The sequence below is a fragment of the Arvicanthis niloticus genome, chromosome 20 (assembly GCF_011762505.2).
Source record: "Arvicanthis niloticus isolate mArvNil1 chromosome 20, mArvNil1.pat.X, whole genome shotgun sequence".
Classification (NCBI taxonomy): domain Eukaryota; kingdom Metazoa; phylum Chordata; class Mammalia; order Rodentia; family Muridae; genus Arvicanthis; species Arvicanthis niloticus.
Genome location: NC_047677.1, coordinates 48,427,271 through 48,453,395, shown reverse-complemented (window position 1 = coordinate 48,453,395; position 26,125 = coordinate 48,427,271). Strand labels below are relative to the sequence as shown.

The 26,125-nt window shown below is 52.1% G+C and overlaps 1 protein-coding gene across 2 annotated transcripts; it reads left to right on the top strand.

Moving 5' to 3' along the window:
• Positions 1-2,820: 2,820 nt before the first annotated feature.
• On the top strand, positions 2,821-11,053 carry Brd2 (bromodomain containing 2). 2 transcript variants are annotated; one of them, XM_034524307.2, is made up of 14 exons: positions 2,821-2,961; positions 3,276-4,467; positions 5,818-6,121; positions 6,352-6,443; positions 6,705-6,842; positions 7,246-7,384; positions 7,477-7,691; positions 7,788-8,162; positions 8,607-8,735; positions 8,902-9,144; positions 9,244-9,506; positions 9,594-9,898; positions 10,111-10,233; positions 10,371-11,053. In XM_034524307.2, exons 5-14 carry the CDS (start codon positions 6,732-6,734, stop codon positions 10,502-10,504), a joined length of 2,037 nt encoding a protein of 678 aa, XP_034380198.1. In that variant the 5' UTR covers positions 2,821-2,961; positions 3,276-4,467; positions 5,818-6,121; positions 6,352-6,443; positions 6,705-6,731; the 3' UTR covers positions 10,505-11,053. The 2 variants fall into 2 exon arrangements, with proteins under 2 accessions (XP_034380198.1, XP_034380197.1); XM_034524306.2 differs by lacking the exon at positions 6,352-6,443.
• Positions 11,054-26,125: the final 15,072 nt, after the last annotated feature.

Below are 26,125 nucleotides of genomic sequence, written 5' to 3'. Positions count from 1 at the left end.
AGTAAATTAGGTGAACAGAGAAAGGTGACCAAGTCAAAAGCAATTTCCCTCAGCCGAGAAGCCCCATCCACACACGGAGAACACAGGGGGTCTGCGGGTGGAGAGTGGAGATCCAGACCGTACTTTGAAAGACAAAGACAGAGATAAGCACGAGCTTCACATTTTAAGTCAACTACATTATGTTTTAAGTTGCCGCCCTCAACTTTAATAGGACGACTTCAAGGCTGAGAAAAACTGGAACTGGTAAGACCGGCCACAGAAATTTAGAGTATAGACAACGTCAGGAAAGAATCAAGATCAAAACGGGCAAAATCTCGCAGCGGGAGCTTTAGGTTAAAGGCCCATCTACCTGCACGAGATCAGAGAAAGAAACTGGTGGTAAACTTCGTAGAAGGCAGGCTTCGGGGGTGTCCAAGTCTCATAGGGGAAAAAAAGCAGTTTAAGGGATTCGAGGAACCCCGCAACTCCTCCTGATTAACACGACTAATCGAGCGTGCAACACCCGAACGGACCCTACCGCTCCGGGGAGGCTCGCCCTGCAGACCCGCAGCCGCAGCCAGGCCCCGCGTGCCTCCCGGGACCACAGCATGGGGCCGCGCGGATGCTGGTCAGACCGGAGCCGGAAGAACCTACTCCCGCCGCCGCGGTGGGGAATGTCGGGGGGGTGGAGGCCATCGGGGCGCAGGCCCGCGCGCTCCCGCCACACCCATCGCGCGCCGCGAGTCGGCCCCGAGGCTCCGGGCGCACTGAGCCTGCGCACCACGGCTCTGCGCGCGACCCGTGCCTCCCCTCCCCCAGGCCAGGCACACCCTCACGCATGCGCTCTGTGCATCTTGGGGCCGTGGCAGCCACGCTGAACCCGTACCGAGAGGCGAGTGGGGGGGACGGGGGCGACCTCAGGCGCGCGGGAGGCCGGGGACCCGGCGAGGCAGCAGCCGTAGTGAGGTCTGGGGTCTCGGGACACAGGTCTGGGCCGCGCAGCCCCCGTGACCCCGTACACGACCCTCGGCAGTGTTCGGAGCCTCGCCCTCGTGGCCGTGGGGGGGCGGACACGTGACCCTGCCCAGCCAGTCCGAGCGCTGCTGACGTGGCCGCGCGGCCCCGATGCTTCCCCACCCCCGGCGGCTAGGGAAGGGAGGGGCTGGGGGCGACGCCCCCTCCCCCAACGCCGTCTCGGCTTCCGGGGGGGTTGACACCCCGGATTCCGTGCTCCCCCCAGCCGGGCTGAGGGCGACGTTCGAAGCCCCCCCGTGGCTCCTGGATCCAGGTGAGCTGGGGCCCCTGGGGCGGGGGCGCCGTCGGTCATTTAAATGCATAGGTGAAGGTGGGGAGTGGGAAGAATTCTTGGGGTTCAGGAGAAAAAAAAAAAAGATCCCGAGGGGGAAAGACTTGTCTTTCAAACACCTGACAGCCAATGGGAGTGTGGACCGGGGCCAGCCCGAGAGGGCCACGGGGGGAGGGGAACGGCCAGCCTCGTGCCTGCGTACCCACTGGAGGGCAAAGGGGCGAGGGTGGCGTGCGCCCCCTGGCATCCGTCCCCTGGGGGCGCAGGACTCGAGCCAGGTGAGACGGGATGTTTTGGGCGGGAGTGGTGGTCGTGGGACGCGAGCGCTGCGGAGTTGGCAGCCCTGCTGGTGAGCCGGTGCGGCTCCTGGCGCCGACTCCCTGCCTCCCCGGGGACTCGGCGGGCGCGTCCCTGAGCGCCCTTGTGTCAGGGGTAGCGGGCTCGCCGCCGTCACATGGCGCTGGAGGCTCGGCCTCGACGCGACTCAGTGTGTGTGCTTTTCACGAGGGCGCGGCCCGTGGGGCCTGCTGTCCGCAGCCGCGCGGCCCCTGCGGGGTCTCGGCTGCTTCCCTGGGCCCGGGGTGGGAGCCGGGAGGGCAGGCGAGCGCGGCCCGGGTCGGGAGTCGGCCTCGGGCCCCGAGGTTTCGGGTTTCGCGGGGCGGCTCCTCGCCTCCCCCGGCCCGAACAGTCGCCTCCTTGTGCGCCGCGGGGGAGGGAGCGGAAAGCAGGAAGGAGTTACTTCCCCAAATTACTAAGTAGCGGCCGCGGCCTCCCCGGTGACTCACGTGGGGGCAGGGAGGGCCGGGCGCGGCGGGCGCAGTGATTTTCCGGAGCCGCGGCCCGGCCGAGTCCCCGCCCCACCCCCGCCGACTGCGGGTCCCGACCCGCCGAGGCCCGGGTGCGGAGACCCCGGTGTGGAGGCCGGGCCGCAGGGGGAGGGGAGACGCCTCCAAAGTTGCTGTGTCATTGCCCCGCTGGCCGCGCGCACTCGGGCGACCCGGGCGACCCCGATCCCCACCGGCGGGGAGTGCGGGGTCTGCGCTAGTCTTGCCGCCCGGAAGACGGGAGCTGGGCCGCCATGTTAGGTGCGGTGATGAGCGAGGTTCGAGGTCGAGGGCTGACGTGGAGGGAGGGTCGCCCGGTTGCAGGTCGAGGACCTAGGCCGGGTGGAGCTGTGTTGGGAAGGCGAGCCCGCCCTACCGCCCCTCGCCAGCTTCGGCCCCGGCCCCGACGTGCACACGCGCCTTCCCGCCACGGGAAGGGCCTTGGGGGGCGAGACCGGGGCGCTGCGCTGGGGGACGCGTTTGCCTCCCCGCGACGGCCGCCCGCTCGCTCTGGCCGTGTGACCTTGAGAACTGTAGGTCGGTCCCTCATAAGCCTGGTTTCCAGAGCCCGAGACGGGGAGGGGAGGGGAGGGGGCGAGACCGCTCCCAAAATGGCTCCTGCCCCTCCTCGGAGGCGTCGGGCAGCGGGGGGAGGGGAGGGAGGAGGCTGCAGCGCCGCCGCCTCCTCGGCTCGCCCTCCTCCCCGGCGCTGACCGACGGAAGAGGCGCTCCGTGGGGAGGACTCCGGCCGATGGGGGCGGGGGGCGTCGGCTCGCCCACGCTGGGGCGACGGGGCCGAGGAGCCGCGCTGCGGCCGCTCTCCCCAGCCCGACGCCGGGGAAGTTTGCATAGGTAGGTGTCGGGGCCTGTGGGCGCCCGGTGCGTCGCGGGGCAGGTGAGGGCTGGAGGGACGGTGGCGGGGCGGCCCGGGGGCGCGCGGGCCTGGCATCCGCAGAGCTGAGGGCTTTATAGCAGAGCGTGGCCTTTGTTATCTGGTGACTTTGGTTGGGTAAGGAAGGGCTAGCCTTGGAACTCTGTCCAGAGTCACGGGTCGGGTCACGGAGCCCGGCAACCTTAGGTTGCGTCGCGGGGACACGGGAGCGCTCGGGTCGCTGCCCCAGAGCAGGCCGCGGCCTCTAAGATGGCGTCTGTCTTCCTTGTTTCAGGTTCTCCTGCGGCCGCCGAGAGCCCGGCCCCGCCCCGCCCGCGCCGCCAATGGGAAGCTGCGAGTGGCGCGGCCGGGCTGTCGCGGGCGATCGGCGGCGACCCGGTGCCTGCAAGCCCGGGAGGGCTCCGTCAGACCTGGAGGCGGGGACGGCGTGTTGCAGGCCCCGGGGAGATGGCGCCTACCCGCCGCGCGCCTCCATCTCTCCCCGGGCTGGACCAGCCACGGCGCAGCCAATTGGCTCGGAGACATGGCGGGGCGCCCCTTCGCCTTGGCTCTATGCGGCACTCTCCTGCCGGGTGATCGACGCCTTGGAACTGGAGTCTGTGACGTCATCCTTCAAGCGGACCAATAGGAGAGGCTCCCGCGAAGAGGCGGTCCTGCCTCCTCGCCTTGGCGGCTTCAGGCGCGTGAGCGGGCGAGCACGCGCGGAGGGGGCGGGGGAGCTCGCGAGCAGGGTGGCGCGCATGAGCAGCGAAGCTCCGCCCCTCCGGCTATATATAAAGCGCTGGCGCGGGGCTCGGCGGCGCCATTTCGCGCTGGAGTGGAGCAGCCTCTAGGACGAGCCGGGGATCGTGCCTGCCGACCCAGCGTCTCGGAGCCTCCGCGGGCCGCCAGTGCAATCCACGTCCATCCGCCCGGAAATGGCCTTCGTCCCGGCCCGTGACCGCTCCCGGCGGACAGTGCAGACCCCATAGAAGCCCCCGGGGCTCCCCTTTCCCGGGCCCCGCCCAGTCCTCGGAGCCCGTCCACCCCTCTACTCCGCCCTCGAGAGGATTTCAAAGATGGAGGCGGCGGCGCTCTGAAGCCCCCCTTGCTGCTCATCCGCCTCCGTCGGAGCGCTGACGGGGCGCTGCTGACCCGGCGTCGGGCCGGATCGACGGCGGTGTCCGGTTTCGGGGACTGTCGGGCTGCAGACTTGACGCTCCTGTGGCTCGCCGGCCGGCGAAGGCCGCCGCCATTTTCCTGCCGCCGCCGCCTGCGGAGCGCGCCAAGCTGCCCGAGTCGTGCGGAGGACGGCGCCGGTCCCGCGGCGAGGCTGTCGCCCGGAGGGCCAAGGGCAGCGGCCTTCCCCCACTTCCCGGGTTATGCTGGGCCCGGCGGTGAGGGGAGCCGAGGCCACCCGGACTTCACGCAGCTGAGCGCCGGCGGTTCCCTGAGGTCAAGATGCTGCAAAACGTGACTCCCCACAAGTACGTCCCCGCCAGCCGTGTGTGTGTGTGTGTGTGTGTGTGTGTGTGTGTGTGTGTGTGTGTGTGTGTGTGTGTGTGGGGGGGGGGTGGGGGGCGGCGTTCCGGGGAGCGGCGGGCGGGCGGGCGGGCGGGCGGGCGAGGCGCGCTTCCGCGCCGCAGCTGTTGACGCGAGCTCGCGGAGGGGGCTGCGACGGTTTTGAGTCGGTGGCGGCGGCCCAGGTACTGCGTCTGAGCAGCCTGTCGGTTCCCGCGCCGCGGCGGCCGTGACGGCCCGACTGCGGGCTGCTGGGGGTGTGTGCGCAGTTCCAGCCCTGATTTGTCATCGAGCTTGTGGGGGGTCTCGGCCACTTCAGTGCCCGCGGGGTTGCCATGGTGACAGCTTGAGGGCTTGCTACGGGGGATTCCCACCGGGTGGAGGGATCGATCCGTCACGCCCGGGGCCAGGTTTCCACCCCGTGGGTCTGGGCTGCCGTGAAGGTCTGCCCGCCCGGTGGTGGTGGGTGTGTGTGCACGGCGTTGAGTCCATTCAGTGGAGGAGGCCGAGTCCGAGGCGGGCAGGCGGGCTCAGCTCCCTGCAGATGTAAACAATGAGCCCCGGGTCCAGTGTCCTAGCCGGCAGGGCACACCTGGTCCACACTGACCACAGCGAGCCTCTGTCAGCCTGTAGTCTGAGCTTCGGTGGGCTCGCTGGGGACCCTGGTTGTAGGGACAGTGCTGTCCAGATTAGGACTTGCCGGCGTTGACCTTGACTGTAGGGTGCTTTTTGTGGTGCCTTTGAAGGAGACTGTTTTGTTGGTAGTTTCTGGACGTCTGGCGGTCACTACAGAGGGATGTCTGACGAACGTTCCCTTGCGTTTTAGCTGGGGTTTTCTTATTGGTTCCTACTATGGTCTTGAAACCCCCCAGAGATTGTAGAAGATGGATGGCACGGTTAATTTTTTTTTACGTGTGTCGATCTTTATGAGGTTTATTCTCCCTTTTCTTTTTCACTGGCTTCTCTATCTCAACCACCATGGCAACCATTAAGTCCCTAGTGAGGATGAAGCTTCACTTATTTAGCTCCACCCATTTTTGCTTCAGATTCCTCTCCATAAGGCTAGAGTTGTCATGTGACATTGGTTTTGTATTTATTTTAGCCAAGCAGCTCCTCAAACTCGGGTGTAAGCTAGATAAAGATGGGCAAAGACTATTGCTGAGTTTAGTGCAGTCCTGGTTGGTTGCAATTCGCTTCACTGTGTGCCTTGTGGCAGCCAAAGCCTGGCTTTATAGGGTTGCATAGTGCAAGTTAGCAACATTTTCTTGCTCTTTCATGTTATTACCACATCTAAATTCTGCTTCCCCTTTTTGCAGACTCCCTGGGGAAGGGAATGCAGGGTTACTGGGGCTGGGCCCAGAGGCAGCAGCACCAGGGAAAAGGATTCGAAAGCCTTCTCTGTTGTATGAGGGATTCGAGAGCCCCACAATGGCTTCTGTACCAGCTTTACAACTGGCCCCTGCCAACCCACCTCCCCCTGAGGTGTCCAATCCTAAGAAGCCAGGACGGGTAACAAACCAACTGCAGTACCTGCACAAGGTAGTGATGAAGGCTCTGTGGAAGCATCAGTTTGCGTGGCCGTTCCGGCAGCCTGTGGACGCCGTGAAGCTGGGTCTGCCGGTAAGAGGCTGGATTGAGGGCAGCTATGGGAATGAACTGGAATGCGTGAGTGGGGGTTGGGGCTACTTCAGTATAGGTGCTGCGGCCCCTAGGGAGTTCCCATTCTCTTAGAGCAAATAGCCACCAGAGTTCTGGATTCTTGGTCCTTTGTGCTTGTTATCTCTATCTTGGCATTTCTCATCTTGCCTCCATGTGTCCCTTAACTTTTATGCCCTGGCTCCATTTTACAGATTCCCACCCCTGGTTGGGAGAGGACCACGGTGGCCAAAATTCTTAGCTTCTTCCTTTCCCTCATGCAGCCCATGGATAGCCATCCCCAGAGGTAATGTCACAGGATGGGGAGTTTCCAGAGTGGATGGGAGGTGGGTGGTTAGAGAAAAGGTATCAGGAACCTACCTCCTAGTGGGAATTTTTAAAAATCTAATTTTCCTAGCCCATAGTTTTTAATTGGGGCCGCAGTGTGGGCAGTACTCCTTAATGGCCAGGGTGTGTGTGTGTGGGGCTGTATGTATCTGCTTCCTGTTGGTAGTTGCCCTAGAATACACATTTACCTGTGGTTCTGACCTGAGATCTTTCTTTATAGGATTATCACAAAATTATAAAGCAGCCTATGGACATGGGTACTATCAAGAGGAGACTTGAGAACAATTACTACTGGGCTGCCTCAGAATGTATGCAGGATTTTAATACCATGTTTACCAACTGTTACATTTATAACAAGGTACGTTTATGTAGCAGCTGCTGACAGGCAGAACTCTGCTTCTTAGTCCCAACATTTCTGGAAACGCTGTCCAACTAGTCAAGGTCTAAGAAGGCCTGACCTCCAAATGGTGCTGTTAGATGTGGCTTCAGTGTTCCTATAATTAACAGTCATTTAAGTAGAACACATTTCATATTTGGGGATGGTGGCCCTGTTTCTCAGAAAGCTCCAGAGACCTGAGAAAAGCGGGATCTGCAACTCACCAGCTCTGCCCTTGTATTTTCAGGTGGTGGGGGTTAGTTTGATGTGGTGACCTTAAGTTCTAGTGAGGGGTGTGGTGGGTGCCCTGGGGCTGGGAATTCTTTCTTCTGGAGAGATGGTAGCTTATGCTAGCAATTGACCTTTTCTGTGCTTGTTCCTGCAGCCCACCGATGATATTGTCCTAATGGCACAGACACTGGAAAAGATCTTCTTACAGAAAGTGGCCTCAATGCCACAAGAGGAGCAAGAGCTTGTGGTGACCATCCCTAAAAACAGCCATAAGAAGGGGGCCAAGTTAGCAGGTAGGAAGTGGTGACCTAAAGACAAGAAAGCTATTCAGGTGACCTAAGGATAAGAATGAACAAACCTTACTTGTTTCTGTTATGTTTTGTAGCACTCCAGGGCAGTATTACCAGTGCCCATCAGGTGCCTGCTGTTTCTTCTGTGTCACATACAGCCCTGTATACACCACCACCTGAAATTCCTACCACTGTCCTCAACATTCCCCACCCATCAGTCATCTCTTCTCCTCTTCTTAAGTCCCTGCATTCTGCTGGACCTCCACTCCTTGCTGTATCCACAGCTCCTCCGGCTCAGCCCCTTGCCAAGGTATGCATCAGTAGATTGATTATACGGGATGACTAGGAGGAGAAGGTGTTAAAAGGACCTGCAATGACCGATTCCCTCCATCTTTCTACTACACAGAAAAAAGGCGTTAAACGGAAAGCAGATACTACCACCCCTACACCTACAGCCATCCTGGCTCCTGGTTCCCCAGCTAGTCCTCCTGGGAGTCTTGAGCCAAAGGCAGCACGGCTCCCTCCTATGCGCAGAGAGAGTGGCCGCCCAATCAAACCCCCACGAAAAGACTTGCCTGACTCGCAACAGCAACACCAGAGCTCTAAGAAAGGAAAGCTGTCAGAACAGCTAAAGCACTGCAATGGCATCTTGAAGGAGCTGCTCTCTAAGAAGCATGCTGCCTACGCCTGGCCCTTCTATAAACCTGTGGACGCTTCTGCTCTTGGCCTTCATGACTACCATGACATCATTAAGCACCCCATGGACCTCAGCACTGTCAAGGTACCCACTGCATGGGGCAGACGGCATGCTCAGGCAGTGGTTGGAGCCTAGAGGCCAATAAAGCAATATCTATCCACCTCTCCTTGTGGGAACATGGTAGTTTTTTACTCTGTATATTGTATAAAGCTGTGCAAGGTCACATACTTTGAAGTCCTGTTTTTTTGGTTTTTTTGTTTTTTTTTTTTTTTTTTAAACAGTAAGGATAAGAGTTGGGTTAGGGAGATGTGATGGGAGAGAGATGGCCTTGGTCACTCAGAAATGTTTTCTTCTAGACATAGATATTTCTTCAGACCTACCCCAAATCCTTGGACTTCAAACTTGAACCCCAGGGCACAGATCCTTAAGGTCATCCCCACTTGTTTCAAGAGAGGGCTGCTCTTGAGTCGGGTTGGCAGGGAAAGATGAGACTGCCTGTGAAGCTTCTCATGCTGCCTCCTTCTGCAGCGGAAGATGGAGAACCGGGATTACCGGGATGCACAGGAGTTTGCTGCTGATGTACGGCTTATGTTCTCCAACTGCTATAAGTACAATCCTCCAGACCATGATGTCGTGGCTATGGCACGAAAGTTACAGGTGAGCGTGAAAGCTGAAGTTTTAATTTCCTCCACAGGAACTGCTTAGAGTTTAATTTTTGCTGTACAATTAAAACTTGTACGACTGCCATTCTTTTATCAAGTTGGAGCTAGTATGCTGGGTGGCTGGGCATTAAACACAGTTTTGAGCCTGCCTGTCTTCTTAGGATGTGTTTGAGTTCCGCTATGCCAAGATGCCAGATGAGCCACTGGAGCCAGGACCTTTACCAGTCTCTACTGCCTTGCCTCCCGGGTTGGCCAAATCCTCCTCAGAGTCCTCCAGTGAGGAAAGTAGCAGTGAGAGTTCCTCGGAGGAAGAGGAGGATGAGGATGAAGATGATGACGAGGAGAGTGAAAGCTCGGACTCTGAGGAAGAAAGGGCTCATCGCCTGGCAGAGCTACAGGAGCAGGTAAATGACTGTGTTGTGGTCTTTAATTGGGTGGAAACTTGGACTGTGTTGGTCCCAATTGTTCCTTGGTCTTAATTACTAAGCCTTTTTCCTGTGTAGCTTCGGGCAGTTCATGAACAACTGGCTGCCCTGTCCCAAGGCCCAATATCTAAGCCCAAGCGGAAGAGAGAGAAAAAGGAAAAAAAGAAGAAACGGAAGGCAGAGAAGCATCGATGCCGAATTGGGATAGATGAAGATGATAAGGGGCCTAGGGTACCTCGCCCACTTCAGCCCAAGAAATCTAAGAAAGCAGGCGGTGGGGGTAGCAATGCTACTTCACTCGGCCATCCTGGTTTTGGGACTTCTGGAGGAAGTAGCAACAAGTAAGGATTTAAGAATGTCTTAGGGTATTGTATAAGCCAGCTCTGTATGGTGTTAACTCATTACTGACACTTTTCCATTGTCCATAGGCTGCCTAAAAAGGCTCAAAAGACAGCTCCACCTGTCCTTCCCACTGGCTATGATTCAGAGGAGGAAGAAGAAAGCAGGCCCATGAGTTACGATGAGAAAAGACAGTTAAGCCTGGATATCAATAAGTTACCCGGGGAAAAGCTGGGTCGAGTTGTACATATCATCCAAGCCAGGGAGCCCTCTCTACGTGATTCAAATCCAGAAGAAATTGAGATTGATTTTGAAACACTCAAGCCGTCCACACTTAGAGAGCTTGAGCGATACGTTTTATCCTGCCTTCGAAAGAAACCCCGAAAGCCCTACAGTGAGTATCAGATGATATCCATCAGTTAACACTTCTCCACAGTAGTAGTACTGAGGACAGACAGCAAGGGCATAGGGGTCTGGGTGTGTGCTTGCCGTGTGTGTTTGTGGCGGTCAGCATCCAGGATGAATAGGCTGCTCCATTCAGGAATGGAAGTTGGCAACTCTGGGAAGACTGGGGCAATAGAGTGAGTCCTGACTTTTCCCCTCCAGCTATTAAAAAACCTGTGGGAAAAACAAAGGAGGAACTGGCTTTGGAGAAGAAACGGGAGCTAGAGAAGCGGTTGCAGGATGTCAGTGGACAGCTCAACTCCACCAAAAAGCCCCCCAAGAAAGGTATTTGAGACTCCTAAACATTACTTACCCTTCCTCGCCTTTGAGTTGAATATTCGCCCCCTTGATTGCTAACTAGACAAGTGTTCTGTTGGCAAATGAAAATGTCAAATCTTTTACCTTTTAACTTTGCTCTACAGCGAGTGAGAAGACAGAGTCATCTGCACAGCAAGTGGCAGTGTCCCGGCTCAGTGCTTCTAGTTCCAGCTCGGATTCTAGCTCTTCCTCCTCGTCTTCATCCTCTTCAGACACCAGCGATTCAGACTCGGGTTAAAGGGTCAGGCCAGATGGGGCAGGAAGGCTCCGCAGGACCGGACCCCTGTACCACCCTTCCCCACTTTTTCCCTTGCTGTGACGCTTCTTCATCTCACCCCTCCATAGGAGAGCTGGCTCTGCAGTGGGGAGGAATGCAGGGACATGGACAAAAAATAAGATTGAATTCCTAGCCCTATTGGGTGTGGTGTCCCTGTTGATGATGATGGGGGTGGGGCAAGGGCATGGGTGGGAGTGGGTATAGGCCTGGCACAAAGCCCCCTGAGCTGTAGCTGTCCTGTTCACTTCTAAGGGCCCTGTTTTGAGGTTTTAATTTATTTAAGCTAGGTGGTAAGGCTGGGGTGTGTAGCACCGTGGTCCTCCCTCCAGCCTCCATGGGGAGGGAAGAAGAGGGAGCTCTTTTTGTTTTTTACATTGACTTTTTTTTCTACTCTTCCCTTTTACTTCCACTCCATTTGGGGCCTGGGGATTTTAGTCACCTCTCCAGTTGGCCCCTGGACTGTCTTTTCTTTCTTGATTCTAACTTGTAAATAAAGAAAATACTATTGAAGTTTTGAGTTAGTTTTCTTAGTGAGATTTGTTTCTGTATTCAAAGTGGTTCAAAAGAAAAGATTGTCTTGAGTAGTGTTTGGTACTGGTGTGGGCGGGGAGTGTGATGCTTGACCATTGCCATGCTGACCGTCACCATTAGCCATATCCCCCAGCTGTCCCCCAGGGCTATTAGAGTGCTAAGAATTGAGCCCGGAGTCTTGAACATGCTGGACAAAGGACCACTACTGAGCACATCTCTTGTCTAAGCTACCAAATACATGCCAATGACTAAATAGGTGAGGGGATAGCTTAGGTCAGGTTTCAACAAGGTTACAAGGCAGTGTGTCTTATGTTTCAAGTCCACAGTCTTCAGGGGCTGTGTGATGTATGTATGGCTCCTGGAAATGAGGCTTTGGGACAATAAAAGGGAGCGAAGTGTACCAAAGGAAACAGAAGGAACTGTCAAGTGAGTTACTTCCAGGACAGCCAGGGCTACACAGAGAAACCCTGTCTGAGAGCAAAGTATGTACCTGAAAGTGTCAAATATACAAGGACTTGTAGCCGTCCTGGTCAATAGCTTACAGATCGGATTGAAGGTGGGTTTTTTGGGTTTGGTTTGGTTTGGTTTTTTAATTTAAAAAAAAAACCGGTTGTTACCTGTACAGGAAGGTGGTGTGACTGGGATTTAACCTAAAGGCAAAAGGAATGGATGGAGGTTTTTTGATTGAAATTTGAGGGAAATTTTTTAAGGCTTAATTAAAAGTAATTTGGAGAGATTAGAAATGTTAGAAATGGCTTGATAATTTGCCTGCTCTGCTCATAGACTTCATAACTAGATTGGCATCTAGCATACCTTAGGACGCCTTAAAAACAACCCCTAGTTTAAGAGAAGGCCTGGGTCATGGATTGTGACTTTTGGTCAGTTTATCTCCTGAATAACTTACTCCTTCCCCAACTGGTCAAAGGTCCTTCTGTCCCTTAAGCATTTTGTAAGTGTCATGACTTCATCTTGGTTTCTAAAGCACTTTGGTAGACAAGCAGCCTGGGGTTGATTGTGGAATGCCGGGAATTTCCTGTGCTGCTTTGGAGTTCTGCCTTCCACAGCCAGTCTTTCTGGGATCAGCCTAGCACTGGGAAGGGGCTGGTGCCTGTCTCTTAGATCCCAGTCTAGCCCTCATGGTCTAGATTTCAAAATGCCTAGGACAAGTGCCAGAGCTGGCTGGAACTGCTGGTGCAGAGTGAAGGAAGAGCAGGTGGGCGGGCCTGAAGATGAGTGGCTATGAGGGTGGCCAGGACGTGGGTGGAGGGGTCTTGAGTCTCACATACCTCTCACATTGCTAGCCTGGTGTTCTCTACACAGGACACCACAACTTTAGACACAAGATATGATCAGAAGAGGGACTAGAGATGTAGAAGCTTCAAGTCAAGCTAAAGCAGGGAAAAAAATGGAGGATGAGTGCTCACCCACATTGCCAGAGTGGCAGCTCTATAAAGCAAGCATCTCAGCCAGGTTTATATTTTTCTCCTGATAGTTCATAAGGAATAATTAGTGTGTGCCAAGCACAGTGCCAAGAACAAATTGGTCGTTATGGTAACCTTAGATGAGGTATGTACTGTAATAACCTCTCAATGGATGGGGGAGGGGTGAGTCCCAAGAGCTAGCTAAGCAGCTCGCCCCAAGTCAACACTCAATGGAGGTAGGATTTGACAAGGCAGCCTGACTTCATAATCTATACCTTCTGCACTGGGCTTGCAAGGGCTTACTGCTATGCACTGAAAGTGAGCTAGGAGACAGGTAAGTGTGTAGTTGTAGCTACTGAGGTTGAAGCAGCAGGTTAAGGCTAATTACATTAGGACAGGGAGTGTGTAGATAAAACAGCTTTTCTGACTGAGGGGCCCACTGTACTGGCGCACACACTGAGGTACTTACCTGAGACTGGGATTTTTGGTGCCATCTGTTGGTCATACCTGTGACTTCCACTTGTTTTGTCTGTGGGGTCCCATTCCATGTTTTAACATGAGCCTTTACCCTGTGCTGTGGAGGATCATAGGTAAGGCCTTAGGCCTTGTTTCTCGTTACCTGAGCCCTTGCTGGAGAGAGCTCAGCCCCAGCTTTGGTGAGATATCCCTGTTACACCTTGCATAACCCTCATGAGATCTCTGAACAACTATCCAGTCTCTGCAGACCTTACAGTCCAACTGTCCATAGGACTGCTAACATGCAACAACCTTTCCAAACATGCCCCCTTGATACACTGTACCCCCATCCCTGGTCCTCACATGGCTAGACCAGGTATTGAGGTGCCACCCTAACCTGGCAAGTCATCTATGTAATAAGCATTTCCATGTGCTTACACACACGAGCGCCTCTAGTCAGTTGCTAGAGGTCGTTGGATCCTTCGTGGGAGCTACAGCCTTGTGACCCTGCCTTGCTTTCTCCCTTGTCCCTCAGTCTGTCTGAGCCTTGCCCATCTAAGTTGTCCAGCTAGCCCATCCCCTCTTCTCATTTGTTTGCCTTGTAAGTCTTCTCTTTCTGGGGTCTGTAACCTCAACATGGTCAAGATAACTCCCCACCTTTCCTTGTTAGACACCGGATTACAGACTCAAGTGCTTTTGTTTCTCTGCGTCATGTAAATACAGAAGTATTACTTGCCAAGTGAAAAAGTCTAATCCTGTCAGATAAACTAGCATTTGACTTGAGATTGGGGGAAAAAAGATTTATTTAGCCTTGAACAGTGTGATGCTTTGGGTGTATCTGGGAGGGAGGGGAGCTACTAAAGCCCGTTCTTTATAACAGGGTCTCTACTATGTACACAAGGCTGGCCCCAAGTTTGCCCTGATCTTCTGTCTCATGCGCTGGAATGAAACACTGCTATTGGCTGCAGCTGTCACGCCTCAGAATCAATGGCTAGACTCAACATGAGGAAGCACTGCTCATTTATGAAATACTTTCTTTCCTGCAGTGTCAGTCCTGACTGACTGGTCTCCTAAAGAGGTGAATTGTGGACAGGATTCCTGCAAGCATGGTCGTTTCCTTGGCCAGTATAGTTCTTGTTTCTCATCTGCCATTGATACTGAATAGAAGACAGCCTCATTCCTCTTGTTTAAAAAAAAAAAAAAAAAAAATCCGTGTATTTTCAAGGTTTTTAGAGTTTGCTTATTTGCTTTCAGTTAAGATACAGCCACACAGGAATGAGAGCTGAAACAGCGTGGGAGAATGATGGTTAATCTATGGTACCCACAGTACAAGTCCTACTGTGGTGGGCTGGCCTTCTTTGGGAGTCCTGTAACTTAGAATGGCCTCAGTCCCCTGGGTCATTCTGCTCTTACCTCACAAGTGCAAGTGAAGAATCACACGTGTGCCCAAGTACAAGCGTAGGATCACACGTGTGCCAAGTGCAAGTGTAAGAACACACATGTATCCCAAGTGCAAGTGGAGGATCACACATGCGTGCCAAGTGCAAGTGGGGGATCACATGTGTGCCAAGTGCAAGTGGAGGATCACACATACGTGCCATGTGCAAGTGGGGGATCACATGCGTGCCACGTGCAAGTATGGGATCACATGTGTGCCAAGTGCAAGTATGGGATCACACGTGTGTGCCAAGTGCAAGTGGAGGATCACACATGCGTGCCAAGTGCAAGTATAGAATCACACGTGTGTGCCAAGTGCAAGTGGAGGATCACACATGCATGCCAAGTGCAAGTGGAGGATCACACATGCGTGCCAAGTGCAAGTGGAGGATCACATGTGTGTCAAGTGCAAGTGGAAGATCACACATGCGTGCCAAGTGCAAGTGGGGGATCACATGTGTGTCAAGTGCAAGTATAGGATCACATGCGTGCCAAGTGCAAGTGGAGGATCACACATGAGTGCCAAGTGCAAGTGAAAACCACTCGTGTGGCACTCGGTCCTACATTCCTGATTTGAGAAAGGGTACTGCTGCTCAGCGTCCGTGGTTCCAGCTTCTGGTTGTACCTGTGACTAACTCTCCTTGCCCATCCCGCAAGTGCCTGATGTCTGATCCATGACCCAGCCCTGAGACCTCTCTAAGCTTCTGCAGACTCGGTACTTACTTTGCTCTGGACCTGTTTCCACCAAGTGACCTTAGTCACTAATCTCTTGCTGATACCATCGCCTGCCTCTTGGGCTAACTGCACGTGCTCTCTCAGCACAGCAGAAGCCAACTGTGATTTCCCCGGTATCTTCAGCTGAGTGTCCGAGAGAAAACTCAGGGAAGTACAAAGGCCTCTGTCCTGAACATTACCGTGCACTGAAGTCTAAACAAGGATGGGGTAGTATTGTCCAGGAGGCTGAGAGGAAGTGCACGGAAGGGGACTAGTGGGCCTTGAGCTATAGCCTCACATATTCTAGAAAGGAGCTACCACAAACCTTCAGCCCCAGTTTGTTCAGAAGCAGGGTCTCACCAAAGTTCCCAGGCTGGCTTTGAACTTCCTGTGATTCCGACACTACTTCCGCCTCCCCCAAGCAGCTGGGATTACAGATCTGCCTGCCAGGCATGTGATGGTCACTTTCTACAGTTAACCTCAGTGTACGAGCCAGGATGAGACTGATTTCAAAGTTATACACTGTATCAGAACTTTCTGGCGATGGTGATATAAGCAAACACTTCAGATGAGGCCCCGAGATTCAGGGTGGGGGCGGGGCCTGCGGGGGGATAGAGCAGCTAGAGATATACACGGTCCGTCTACATTGTCTAAAGATCACATACATATTTGTGTGTGTTGTGGTGATTGCGGAGCTTGAAGACAACTTGCAGGGATCTTTCTCCACTTGTGGGTCCTAGAGATAAGGATACCAGATTTGGCAGCTGGGGTCTTTACCTGTGTGCGCCGTCTTGCTGGCCCTCTGTCCCTTTTAAATATAGAATCTGCTAAAGATTGTTGCGTACTGCCAGAATGTTTCACAAAGCCCGGTTAAATGAATGTAGCTCAAGGAAGAGCTAAGAGTTAAGAAGTGAGAAAGCACAAAGAGAATGAGGTTGTTCTACAAGCATGGGTAAGGGGAGACCCCACTGCTGGTTTCAGTTCAGCTGTAGGACAAGCTGGAGTAAGGGGAAACGCCTCTTTTAGACTGAGTTATGAGTTCCTAGTAACATTTTGGGAACATTTTGCCTTTGCTGTTATTGTCTTTTGTTAATCCTCATAATTTTTCTAACTGAAATCCACAGTATAAATCTCAAACATAGAGAAGGAGTTAGGCTGGGCAGTGGTGACGCATACCTTTCATCCTACCACTAGGGAGGCAGAGCCAGGCAGATCTCTGTAGATTCAAGGCCAGCTAATTCCAGGACAGCCAAAGCTAAACAAATCCTGTCTAAAATAGAAGGAGGAGGAGCAGGAGGAGCAGGAGCAGGAAGAAAAGGAGGAAGAGGCAAAGAAACAAGCTAGTTGCAGAAAAAGGATTTGATGTGTGTATTTAATAACTAGTATCAGAAGTTAAAGGCAGGAGAATAAAATAGCTAAAGTCAACACAGTATGCCCCTCCCCAAATCACCTATTCACAGTAATGGTCCCTAATGAATCTACTTAGATAAAATGTCAGAAAGAATTTAAAGTGGTTATAAATCCATTCAGGGAATTTACAGCTCAGGAATGAACTGGGGAATGGATTCTAAGGGAATACAAGCAACTGTTCAACCAGGAAATAAGAACAACTCAACAGAAAAAGACCAACGTGACATGAAACGGACATCTCAACAAAGCAGAAGCTCAGTGGGAGGGGCCGCCTGGAGCACAGGACACCAGCTCTTGAAGACTTGACAGGGATTTCCCACCAAAGAAAAATGATATTTTTAAAGAACCTCCTGAGTAGGACAAGTGAGATCTTTGGGACACCATGAAAATACCAGATCACGAACTGTGGACATAGAGGGGGAGAATTCCATACCAAAAGCATAGAAAATATCTTCAATAAAATGTAAAAGAAAAATTCCCCACTCTAGAGGGAAAAGACCCCCCCTTACCCCCAACACATCCAGATATAATGACACAATATATCATATAACATATATGATATATCATATAACATAACCAGAATAATGGAGAAAAGAAAATCCAGTGCTGGCCAAACCACTAAACAGATCAAAGGACGAACACTGAAGGCTGGAGGAGAGAAGGATCATATCACACACTGTCAGCTACACACCGTCAGCTACACACCGTCAGCTACACACTGTCAGCTAGCAGCTGATGTCTTTTCCAATGGAAACTGAAAGCCAGAGCGTTAGTCTCAGGAGAAGGTTTTGAGTTCCAAGAGACCACAGCTGCCATCCAGCCAACCTAGACAACTACACCAAAAAAAAATCTTAACTGGGGGAGAAATGAAACTTCCCCTGTCAAAAGCAGACTAGAGGGCTTTATGACCACACAGACACACAACGGGGGATGACAGAGCACTGTAGACAGGAAAGAAGGTGTCTAAGAGGCTTCGGGGCAAATTAGGAAGATGAGAACCCACAGAATCAACTCAGCAAGGTTCACAGGGGCTCACAGAGGCTGGAGCTACACTCATGGACTCTGGGTCTGAGCTGGGTCCTCTGCATACATGTTATGGTGGGGCGGTATCCTTATGGTATACTTGGTGTTCTTGTGGGACCTGTAACATCAGGAGTGAGGGCATCTCTGACTTTTGGGGGGACCTTTTTTCTCCTACTGAGTTGCCTTGTTCAGCCTTGAAAGGAGAGTTTGTGCCCAGCCTTATTGTAACTTGTTACACCATGTTTGGTATGGAGGGGTCATGGATTTGGGGTTGGTGGGAGAGTAGAGGCAGGGGAAACTTTGGTTGGGATGTATATATGTAAAGAATAAAAAAATTAAGGGTAAATGTGGGAAAACACCACATACTACAAAACCCAGCAAAACTACAACTAGCACACACCTTTAAATAACTGGATATTAGTGGTCTCTGTTCACCAATCAAAAGACACAGACTAGCGGTGGGGCTCAGGGCACAGGAGCTCCTCCTTTGCTGCATGCAAGGAACACACGCCAGCACCAAGCAGGAAAGGTGGGCATAGGTATCCCAAGCAAAGGGGTTCCTATGCTAATATCTGGCCCAATAGGCTCAGACTCATCAGAAAGGATGAAAAAGATGACGCCATGAGGATGCAAGGAACCATCCATCCAGCTGGCCTTCTGATTCCAAATGTGAAACACAGGAGTATTCTCGGTTTCCTAAAACAAATACTACCAAATAAAAAGTGAAATAGTAGGTGACATAAATAACCCACTAGCAACAGGGGACAGATCATCCGGGCAGAAGAGTCGAAGGACATCTACAGAACACTCTACCCAAACACCACAGAACTCAGTCTTCTCAGCCGGCCACGGGACTTACTCTAAAGTAGAAAGTCTACACACATACAGAAAGGTAAATTGTTTCCTCTTTTCTATCTGTATTCTATTCTGGAACGAAGCTAGAAATCACACACACACACACACACACACACACAAACTACAGAAAAAAAGAACCTCAGATATTGGATGAGTAGGTCATTGAAAGAATAATAATTAAAATAGGAAAATAAAAACACAAAACCTGGGAGACTCCATGGAGGCTGTCCTGATGGGGAGGTTTCCACTCTGTCTCTGTTACAAAAGCAGAGTGGTTCCAAGCAACGTGATGAACCTTAAAACATTGGGAAAACAAGAGGGAGCTAAATTCAAAGGTAGTTAGAAGGGAAATGAGCAGGAGAGAAATGAACAGAATGAAAACGAAACAAAAAGCAACAAAGAGTTGGTTGTTTGAAAAGATAAACAAAATAGACAAACTGTTAGCCAAATTAAACAGAAGAAAGGGAAGTCCCTATTTAGTAAGTTTATAGGCGAAAGCGAAACGTTACAACAGATGTCAACAACACTCAGAAAATCACAGAGACATAAAGTGTAGATACACTATCTTTAAAGAGCTGTATTTGGTCTGGAAATGGTTGTGCAAGCCTTTGATACCAGGACATGGGAGGCAGAAGCAGGAGGACCTCTCTGAATTGGAGCTCAGAATGTTCTGTGTGGAGAGTTAAGGCCAACCAGAGATACATAGTGAGACTCGGTCTCAGTAAAACAAACCAGTGTTTGTCTGGGACTCATAAATAGGATACAGCTTAGTAGGAGAACGTCTGCTGCTCTTTCGATGGCCCCCAGTGTAATTCCCAGCACCCACACTGGGCAGCTCACTGGCCCTGTAACACTAGCTCCACAGGGGTCTGGTGCCTCTGACACATAAATAACACTTGTATTTATATGCACATACAATTAAAATAAGTATTTGTGGGTCTGGAGAGATGGCTCAGCAATTAAGAGCAATGTCTGCTTTTCCATAAACTTTGTTTTGGGTTTTTTTGTTTTTGTTTTTGTTTGTTTGTTTGTTTGTTTGTTTTTTTGTTTTTCGAGACAGGGTTTCTCTATGTAGTCCTGGCTGTCCTGAACTCACTCTGTAGACCAGGCTGGCCTCGAACTCAGAAATCCGCCTGCCTCTGCCTCCCAAGTGCTGGGATTAAAGGCGTGTGACACCACCGCCCGGCCTTTCCATAAACTTTGGATTCAGTTCCCAGTACCATATGGCAATTCCCAATCACCTGTCACTCGAGTTCCAGGGGATCTGACAGGTTCTTCTGTCCTCTGTGGGCACCGGGTGGGTTCTTGGGGAGACAGATAGGAGAACTTTTGCATGTGATGTGAAAAGTGGGGAGTAATCGGTCTAAAAAGGTTAAAATGAGAACAGCAGTGAGGATGAGGGAAATGAGAAGACTTTATAAGGTGAGGTGTGACCCCAGCACTTGGGAGGCAGAGGCAGGCAGACAGGTCTCTGTGAATTCAAGGCCAGCCTGGTCTACAAATCAAGTTCCAGGAGAGGCAGGGCTACACAGAGAAACTCTGTCCCGAAAAACAAAACATAATAAATATAATAATAATAATAATAATAATAATAATAATAATAATATAACCACTTAATGAGCTAACTAAAAGATACAATTAATTTTTGGAGGTTTGGATATAGCACGCAGGGATGAATAATGCCACCCTCAGAAACTATAGATCTCTAAACCGAAATCCCATTGCCAAGTGCGGGTTATCTCCCTGTGTTGCTGGCCAAGAAGCCCTGAGAAGCACTCAAGACAGGGCGGCTACTGTCATCGCTCTCGGTTCCTGTTCTACTTTTCTTCCTGTTGTGATAAGACATTGATCAAAAGCCACATGGGGAGGAGAGGCTTTGTTTCAGCTTCTACCTGAAGGCCACTGTCCGTCATGGAAGGATGTAAGGATGGGAGCTCAAGCAGGAGCTCCCAACCGAAACCACCACGGCGGGGAGGCACGGCTGCCTGCTGGCTCACAGCTCTCCAACACAGGCGAGGCCACCTGCCTTGGGATGGATGGCCCTGTCTCCGGGGGCTGGGCCATCCTCCATCAATCAACAGCCAAGGCTGCCACGCCCCCTGCCAAGACAGGCCCACAAGCCACTCTGATCCAGGCAATTGTCACCGGAGGCTTTCCTGGTGGGTTGACTCTCGCTGTTGTGTCAAGTTCACAATTAGAGATACACATAAGCGCGCGCGCCCCCTGGTGGAAATTTATTGCTAATGTCAGCTAAATGGTCATAGCAAGCTGCTTTCTAACTGCATTTACGTTCCAGACTGGCTCTGCCCCATCTGTGGCCAGGGAAGATGCTTTTCATGGTAGGCAATGGCCGGGACACACTCAGAACTGGTCAAAGTTCTGGAATGAATGGCAGCTAATGGCTCAGCCCTAAGCGAGACATCGGTATTACCCCCTCCAAGCCTAAGGGACACGGTGACAAAGGGACTGTTAGAGCCTGAGGCTGGGGTTGAGGTGGGGCTATGAGACACCACCTCGTGGGTATGACATCCTGAACACACGGCAGCTCTGATGATTGTTTCCAGGCGGTGTGTGCAAGAGGGGGCCTGGAGAGGTCTACATGCTGAAGGCCTGAGAGGGGGTGTGGTTGAGAGGGGTGTGGTTGAGAGGGGGTGTGGTTGAGAGGGGTGTGGTTGAGAGGGGTGTGGTTGAGAGGGGGTGTGGTTGAGAGGGGGTAGGGGTTGGGGGATGGGAACTAGTGACTGGTGTAGGCAGGTCATTTTCAGGCAAAAGATATACCAAGAGCTGTCTCCTATACCAAGACTACGTCTAACTGGGAGGCAGTCAGTACCTACGGTGATCTTGAACCACAAGATGGAGCCAAATCCCAAAATGTCTGAGGCAGAGTCTTAGGTGTGAGGGACTGGAGGGGCAGAGCCAGCCCTGGTGGCTACCGTGGGATTTAGATAATATTCTAAGAAGAAAGTCTGACATGGGCCAGGCGGTGGTGGCACACGCCTTTAATCCCGGCATTTGGGAGGCAGAGGCAGGTGGATTTCTGAGCTCAAGGTCAGCCTGATCTACAGAGTGAGTTCCAGGATAGCCAGGGCTACACAGAGAAACCCTGTCTTGAAAAAAGAAAGAGAAAAAGAGAAAGAAAGAAAGAAGAAAAGGAATAAAAGAGAAGAAAAGAAAAAAAGAAAAAAGAGAAGGAAAAGAAAGAAAGTCTGACAAGGGGCTATCACAGATGAGGCAGGTGAGAGAAGTGCATTCAGATGTCCTCAGTAACCCCAGGACCTGACAATTTCTTCCCACCCCTCGTGCTGAGTCTGCCAGCAGAAGTCATGTTCAGGAAGAGGTGAACATCCTGGGCCTTTGCCAACACTGCTGTGTGCCCCATGGTAGCAGGGTGCAGGGGGAAGCCCACGGCATCTAGCCATCACACAGAGCTCACACACTGTCTGTGTGACCCCTGGCAGGCTAAGTCACTTGCATGGCACTTTCCTCCTAGATGAAGTGGCGGTGGTTTTGAGGAAGGGACTGGGGCCTGTAAGGCAGAATAACACGTGTCCTTGATCTATCCTTGAATTTAGGCCTCTGACACAAGCAACACTGATGTCACCTCAGAGACCCTTCCTCTTCTGGCTTTGAGTTTCCCAAATTTCCCCTGCTTCCTACACCAGCTGTCCCAAATATGGGTAAGGATCCTAGGACCCAAGTCAGAAGGGGGGTTCTCCTAGCCTAGAGTGCACTATGGTTGATAGGTCTCAAGAACCTGCTCCCCCTCAGCACCCAAGGAGCCCCCAGGGGAGAGGGGGGACAAGGCCAGGTGCACCTTCGTAGGACTTAGGAGCCACCTCTTACCAAAGGCTCCTCCTGCCTTGTATCCAGGAAACAGCCTTGTAAAAAATAAATCCAAGTTTTTTCTCCCAGCCCCTGCTCCCGGAATGAGGACTCTGAGACTAATTATTCATATTAATAAATGCCTATGTCTCCGACTTGCTCCTAACTTATTATCTCTTACTTACTTTATTCTATGTTTCCCACGTGGTTAGTTACCTCTCCCCAGCTTCAGGCCTCCAAGTCCAGGGCAAATCTCCTCTTTATCCAGTCCTGAGTTCAGCTACCTGCTGGTTTCTGTCTGTCTGTCTCCTCAGCATTCCTGGGCGAATGTCCCCTGTATGCTAGCCTCCTCTCCTTCAGTCCCGGCCTTCCTCAGCATCTTCCTCGAATCTTGTGCCTTTATTTCCCAGAAATCTGTCTCTCTTCCTGCTAGTGCTCCACCTCCTATTTCCTGCCTCCGGTCATTGGCCAGAGGCTTTTTTTTTTTTTTTTTTTTTTTTTTTTTTTTTTTTTTTTTTTTTTTTTGACAGGTGCAGCAACAATTAAGAATCATGCAGGATTGGATAGCGCATGCCCCTGCTTGGAATAAGCTTCAGCCTGCTGGAATAAGCACTTTGGTCAGAGGCCGGAGAAGAGGGGGTTCTCTGGGGCCTCATTTACTTTGTGAACTTTGAGGCACACATAGACCCTTTAAATAACCATGAAAAAGAAGGGTCTCAACTATGAGGGCCTTGCAGCAGCTCGGGGTGGATCGAGCCAGCTTTGAGATTTAAACATAAGATGTTTCCAAACTCTTGACGTTATGAATAAGATGTAATATCACTGCATACGGAAAGCACTCACCAACCTGGACCTGAAACCCCAATTACTGGAGGCTGAAGCAGGATTTCAAGTTTAGGGCCAGCCTGGGCTACAATGAGTACAATGCCAGCCTGGGCAACTTTGTCTCAAAACGGAAGCAAAGACAGAGCTTAGTGGGAGAGTGTCACCTAGTGTGGCTTGGTTCCAGTGACCAGTTGGAACCAGTAAACCAGTGAAACCAGTGCAGGCCAGTGGGATCTGGCTGAGGTGGGAACAAATCAAGCAGAATTAAGCACGCTGCGTCAAGTGTTGGGAATACCAGGTACCGACCTCATTGTCACAGAGGTGCAAGTAGTGTGAAAACCAGACACACCAGAGCGTGTCCCATTCCACAGTGAGAGTCAGAAGGCGGAGGCAGAAGGTGTCACAGTGCTGACATCTAATCTGGGCATGGGGACTGGCAGGCAGGATCTGGGCAGAAGTCTGGCACACAGCATGACTTATGCAGAGTCAAACATACATGTGAAATCTGTGACTGGCACAGCGACTGTTTTGTGGGAGTTTCTAGAGCTAAGGTCAAAGTCAGCACGGTTGAAGGAGGCTCCGCCCCCTGTGGGGAAGGAAGCGCAGGTGTGAATGGAGGTGTGAGACAGGAGGAAGGGAAAGTTCTACCCAGACTCACTCCGGAAGCTGAGCTGAGCGGTTGGAGGCATTCCTTAGATGTCGTTGTGGGAATTACTTCCAATCTTGACCTTTGTACCGCCTGTAAGGCTATTCCTGGTTGTCAACTTGAATATGTCTGGAATGAACTGCAACCCATAATTGGAGGGCTCACCTGTGATCCAGATCTTGAGGCTGGAAGATTCAAGTTTTTGACCTGGATCTTGGCCTGGAGATCTTGAGGCACAGTGGCTATGAATCCCAGGAGACTAAGGCAAGGAGTTCAAGGTCAGCCTGGGACAAAACAAGTCCCAGATCCAGCCGTGGTGGTACACACCTTAATCTGGGCCACACCTTCTGCTGAAGACCTACATAAGGACGCTGGAAGGAGGAAGACTTCGCCTGCTTGCATTTACTTCCCAGCACGTCTGTTGGAATCTACCAGCCTTGTGGGACCGAGCAACTACTAGGTCCTTGGACTTCCATTCACAGCTGATCACTGTTGGGGAGTTGGACTACAGACTGTAAGTCATCATAACAAACTCCCTTACTGTATAGAGATTACCCATAAGTCTGTGACTCTAGAGAACCCTGACTGATACACTGTCCAAGGGTCAGAGTGGAATGAGACCATCCTCCTCCACCCACATCGCATAAAGCTGGCCTCCTTTGCACACACTCTCTGAAGCTGAAGAAGTGTGTGCCCCGATAAAATAAGGCACCAGACCGTAGAAGAGAGGTGACAGGAAACAAGAAACCAGAGATCCGGCAGAGCAGATAGGTGCATCCTGACAAGATGCTGAAGGGAGGTGACAGTTGAGTCACCGAGGACTAATTAGTAAGAGCAGACAAAGTTCTGGGACAACCCGGGATGTGTGTCTGAATTTTGACTGGTTAGTAACAGGTACAACCAAAGTCAAGCAAAAAGAAAGTGAACTAAGTCCCCAGGGAGAACAGGACTAGGAAGAGCTTCTGGTTGGTTCCACGGTTCACCCTGCGTAGGCAACCCTGAGCCAATCAGAGTCATGAACAAAACTGCTGAAAGTGAGTGTGTTGTTGGAAGGGGCGCGTGTGACCCTCACAATGGAAAAAGCAAAGCACAACCCCAGCTCCTCCTCTGCCACAGTGTCAGGAGAAGAAGGAAAACTTAAAGACCAACAATTGGGATGTGCCTCTGATCCCAGGGGAGACTGACGGGTCCCTGTGAGTTCCAGGCCAGCCCAGTCTACATAGCAAGTTCCAGGACAACCAGGCTACATAGTAGGTCCCTGTTTGAAAACAGAACCAAATCTGCCAAAGGCGTAGTAACCCATCCCATGTGGTGTGCACAGGAGGGTCTTGTTAACTGCGGTAGTCCTTTTTCCACTAACAAACTGCTTTTCATCCTTTATAAGATTTATTTCCGTTTGTGGTTCTGGAGAGTCAAGGGCACGATTGCCAGGCTCTGGGGAGGACCTGAAGTCTGGGGATACCCCCATGGAGGGAGTGTATGTGAGGAGGCAGACAGGAAGCCAGAGGACAGTTGGGGATCAGGCTGCCTACAACTAGCTAACCAAAGCTATCTTAATCCCCTCCCCAGGACAATGTCCCCAGTGATCTCATAACCTCTCCTCGACCTCATTATCTTAAAGGTCCCTGTACCCCAACATCACCAGCACTGAGGACAGAGCTGCTAACACCATAAATGGGGGAGGGATTGATCTAAGACTGAATCACACCCCAGGGTCTGTTAGGACAGTTGAAAGTAATTGTGCCTGAGGGTGAGGCGGAGGTGAGGGAAGAGGCTTGGTCACAAATCCTGGAGGGCTCTTTTGACCCTTAAGCTATTCATGAAGGGGATCTGAGGAAGCCAGCGCAGAAATCTCAGGGAAACTGGTTGGACAGTGGCTGGAGGTCAGAGGGGAATGGTTGCTGTCATTACGTGGGAGAGGTGACCTGATTGTTATCTGTAGGGAAGCACTCAGGATGGGGAGAGTTGGAACCATAGGGAGAGGCAGTTCCCGATGACCCGATGACCCGGCTTAGCTCTGTGTGGGTGCGTGACAAATTGGGCAAGGGTAGTGGCAAACTGGAATGTCTTCCAAGAGCCGGGCTGTCCTCTCCCCTCGCCTCAGGTGAGGGTTCAATGGCTGTGCGATCTTGTCCCCTGCTCGGAGTACGTTGGATCAGCATGGATGACCACCCAGGTTTAGCTAGCTGTTTGTTTTTCCAAGAATTTGAAAGTGTGACTGGGAGATAGTCCCGTGGGAGGGGCAGGGCGGGGCGCATCGGCAGGTGCAAAGTGAGCTCGAGTGCTGAGAGAGATCGGCCAGGGAGGTCAATGCACGGAGAACTCTGGCTAACACGCAGGCGCAGGCCGTGTTACGGAGGACTGTGGCTAACATGCAGGCCGTGCGGCCCAGCAAGAAGACAAGCTGGGTTCTGCTGCCTTGTCCCAGCTCTGGTCCCAGCA

What these genes read in the sequence shown, in the direction of transcription:
- Brd2 (XM_034524306.2), top strand. Translation starts at nt 4,442, where the DNA reads ATGCTGCAAAACGTGACTCCCCACAA. An exon ending in TGGCAGAGCTACAGGAGCAG is followed by an intron (nt 9,145 to 9,243) that starts GTAAATGACTGT and finishes TTTCCTGTGTAG; the next exon opens with CTTCGGGCAGTTCATGAACA. An exon ending in CAAAAAGCCCCCCAAGAAAG is followed by an intron (nt 10,234 to 10,370) that starts GTATTTGAGACT and finishes TTTGCTCTACAG; the next exon opens with CGAGTGAGAAGACAGAGTCA.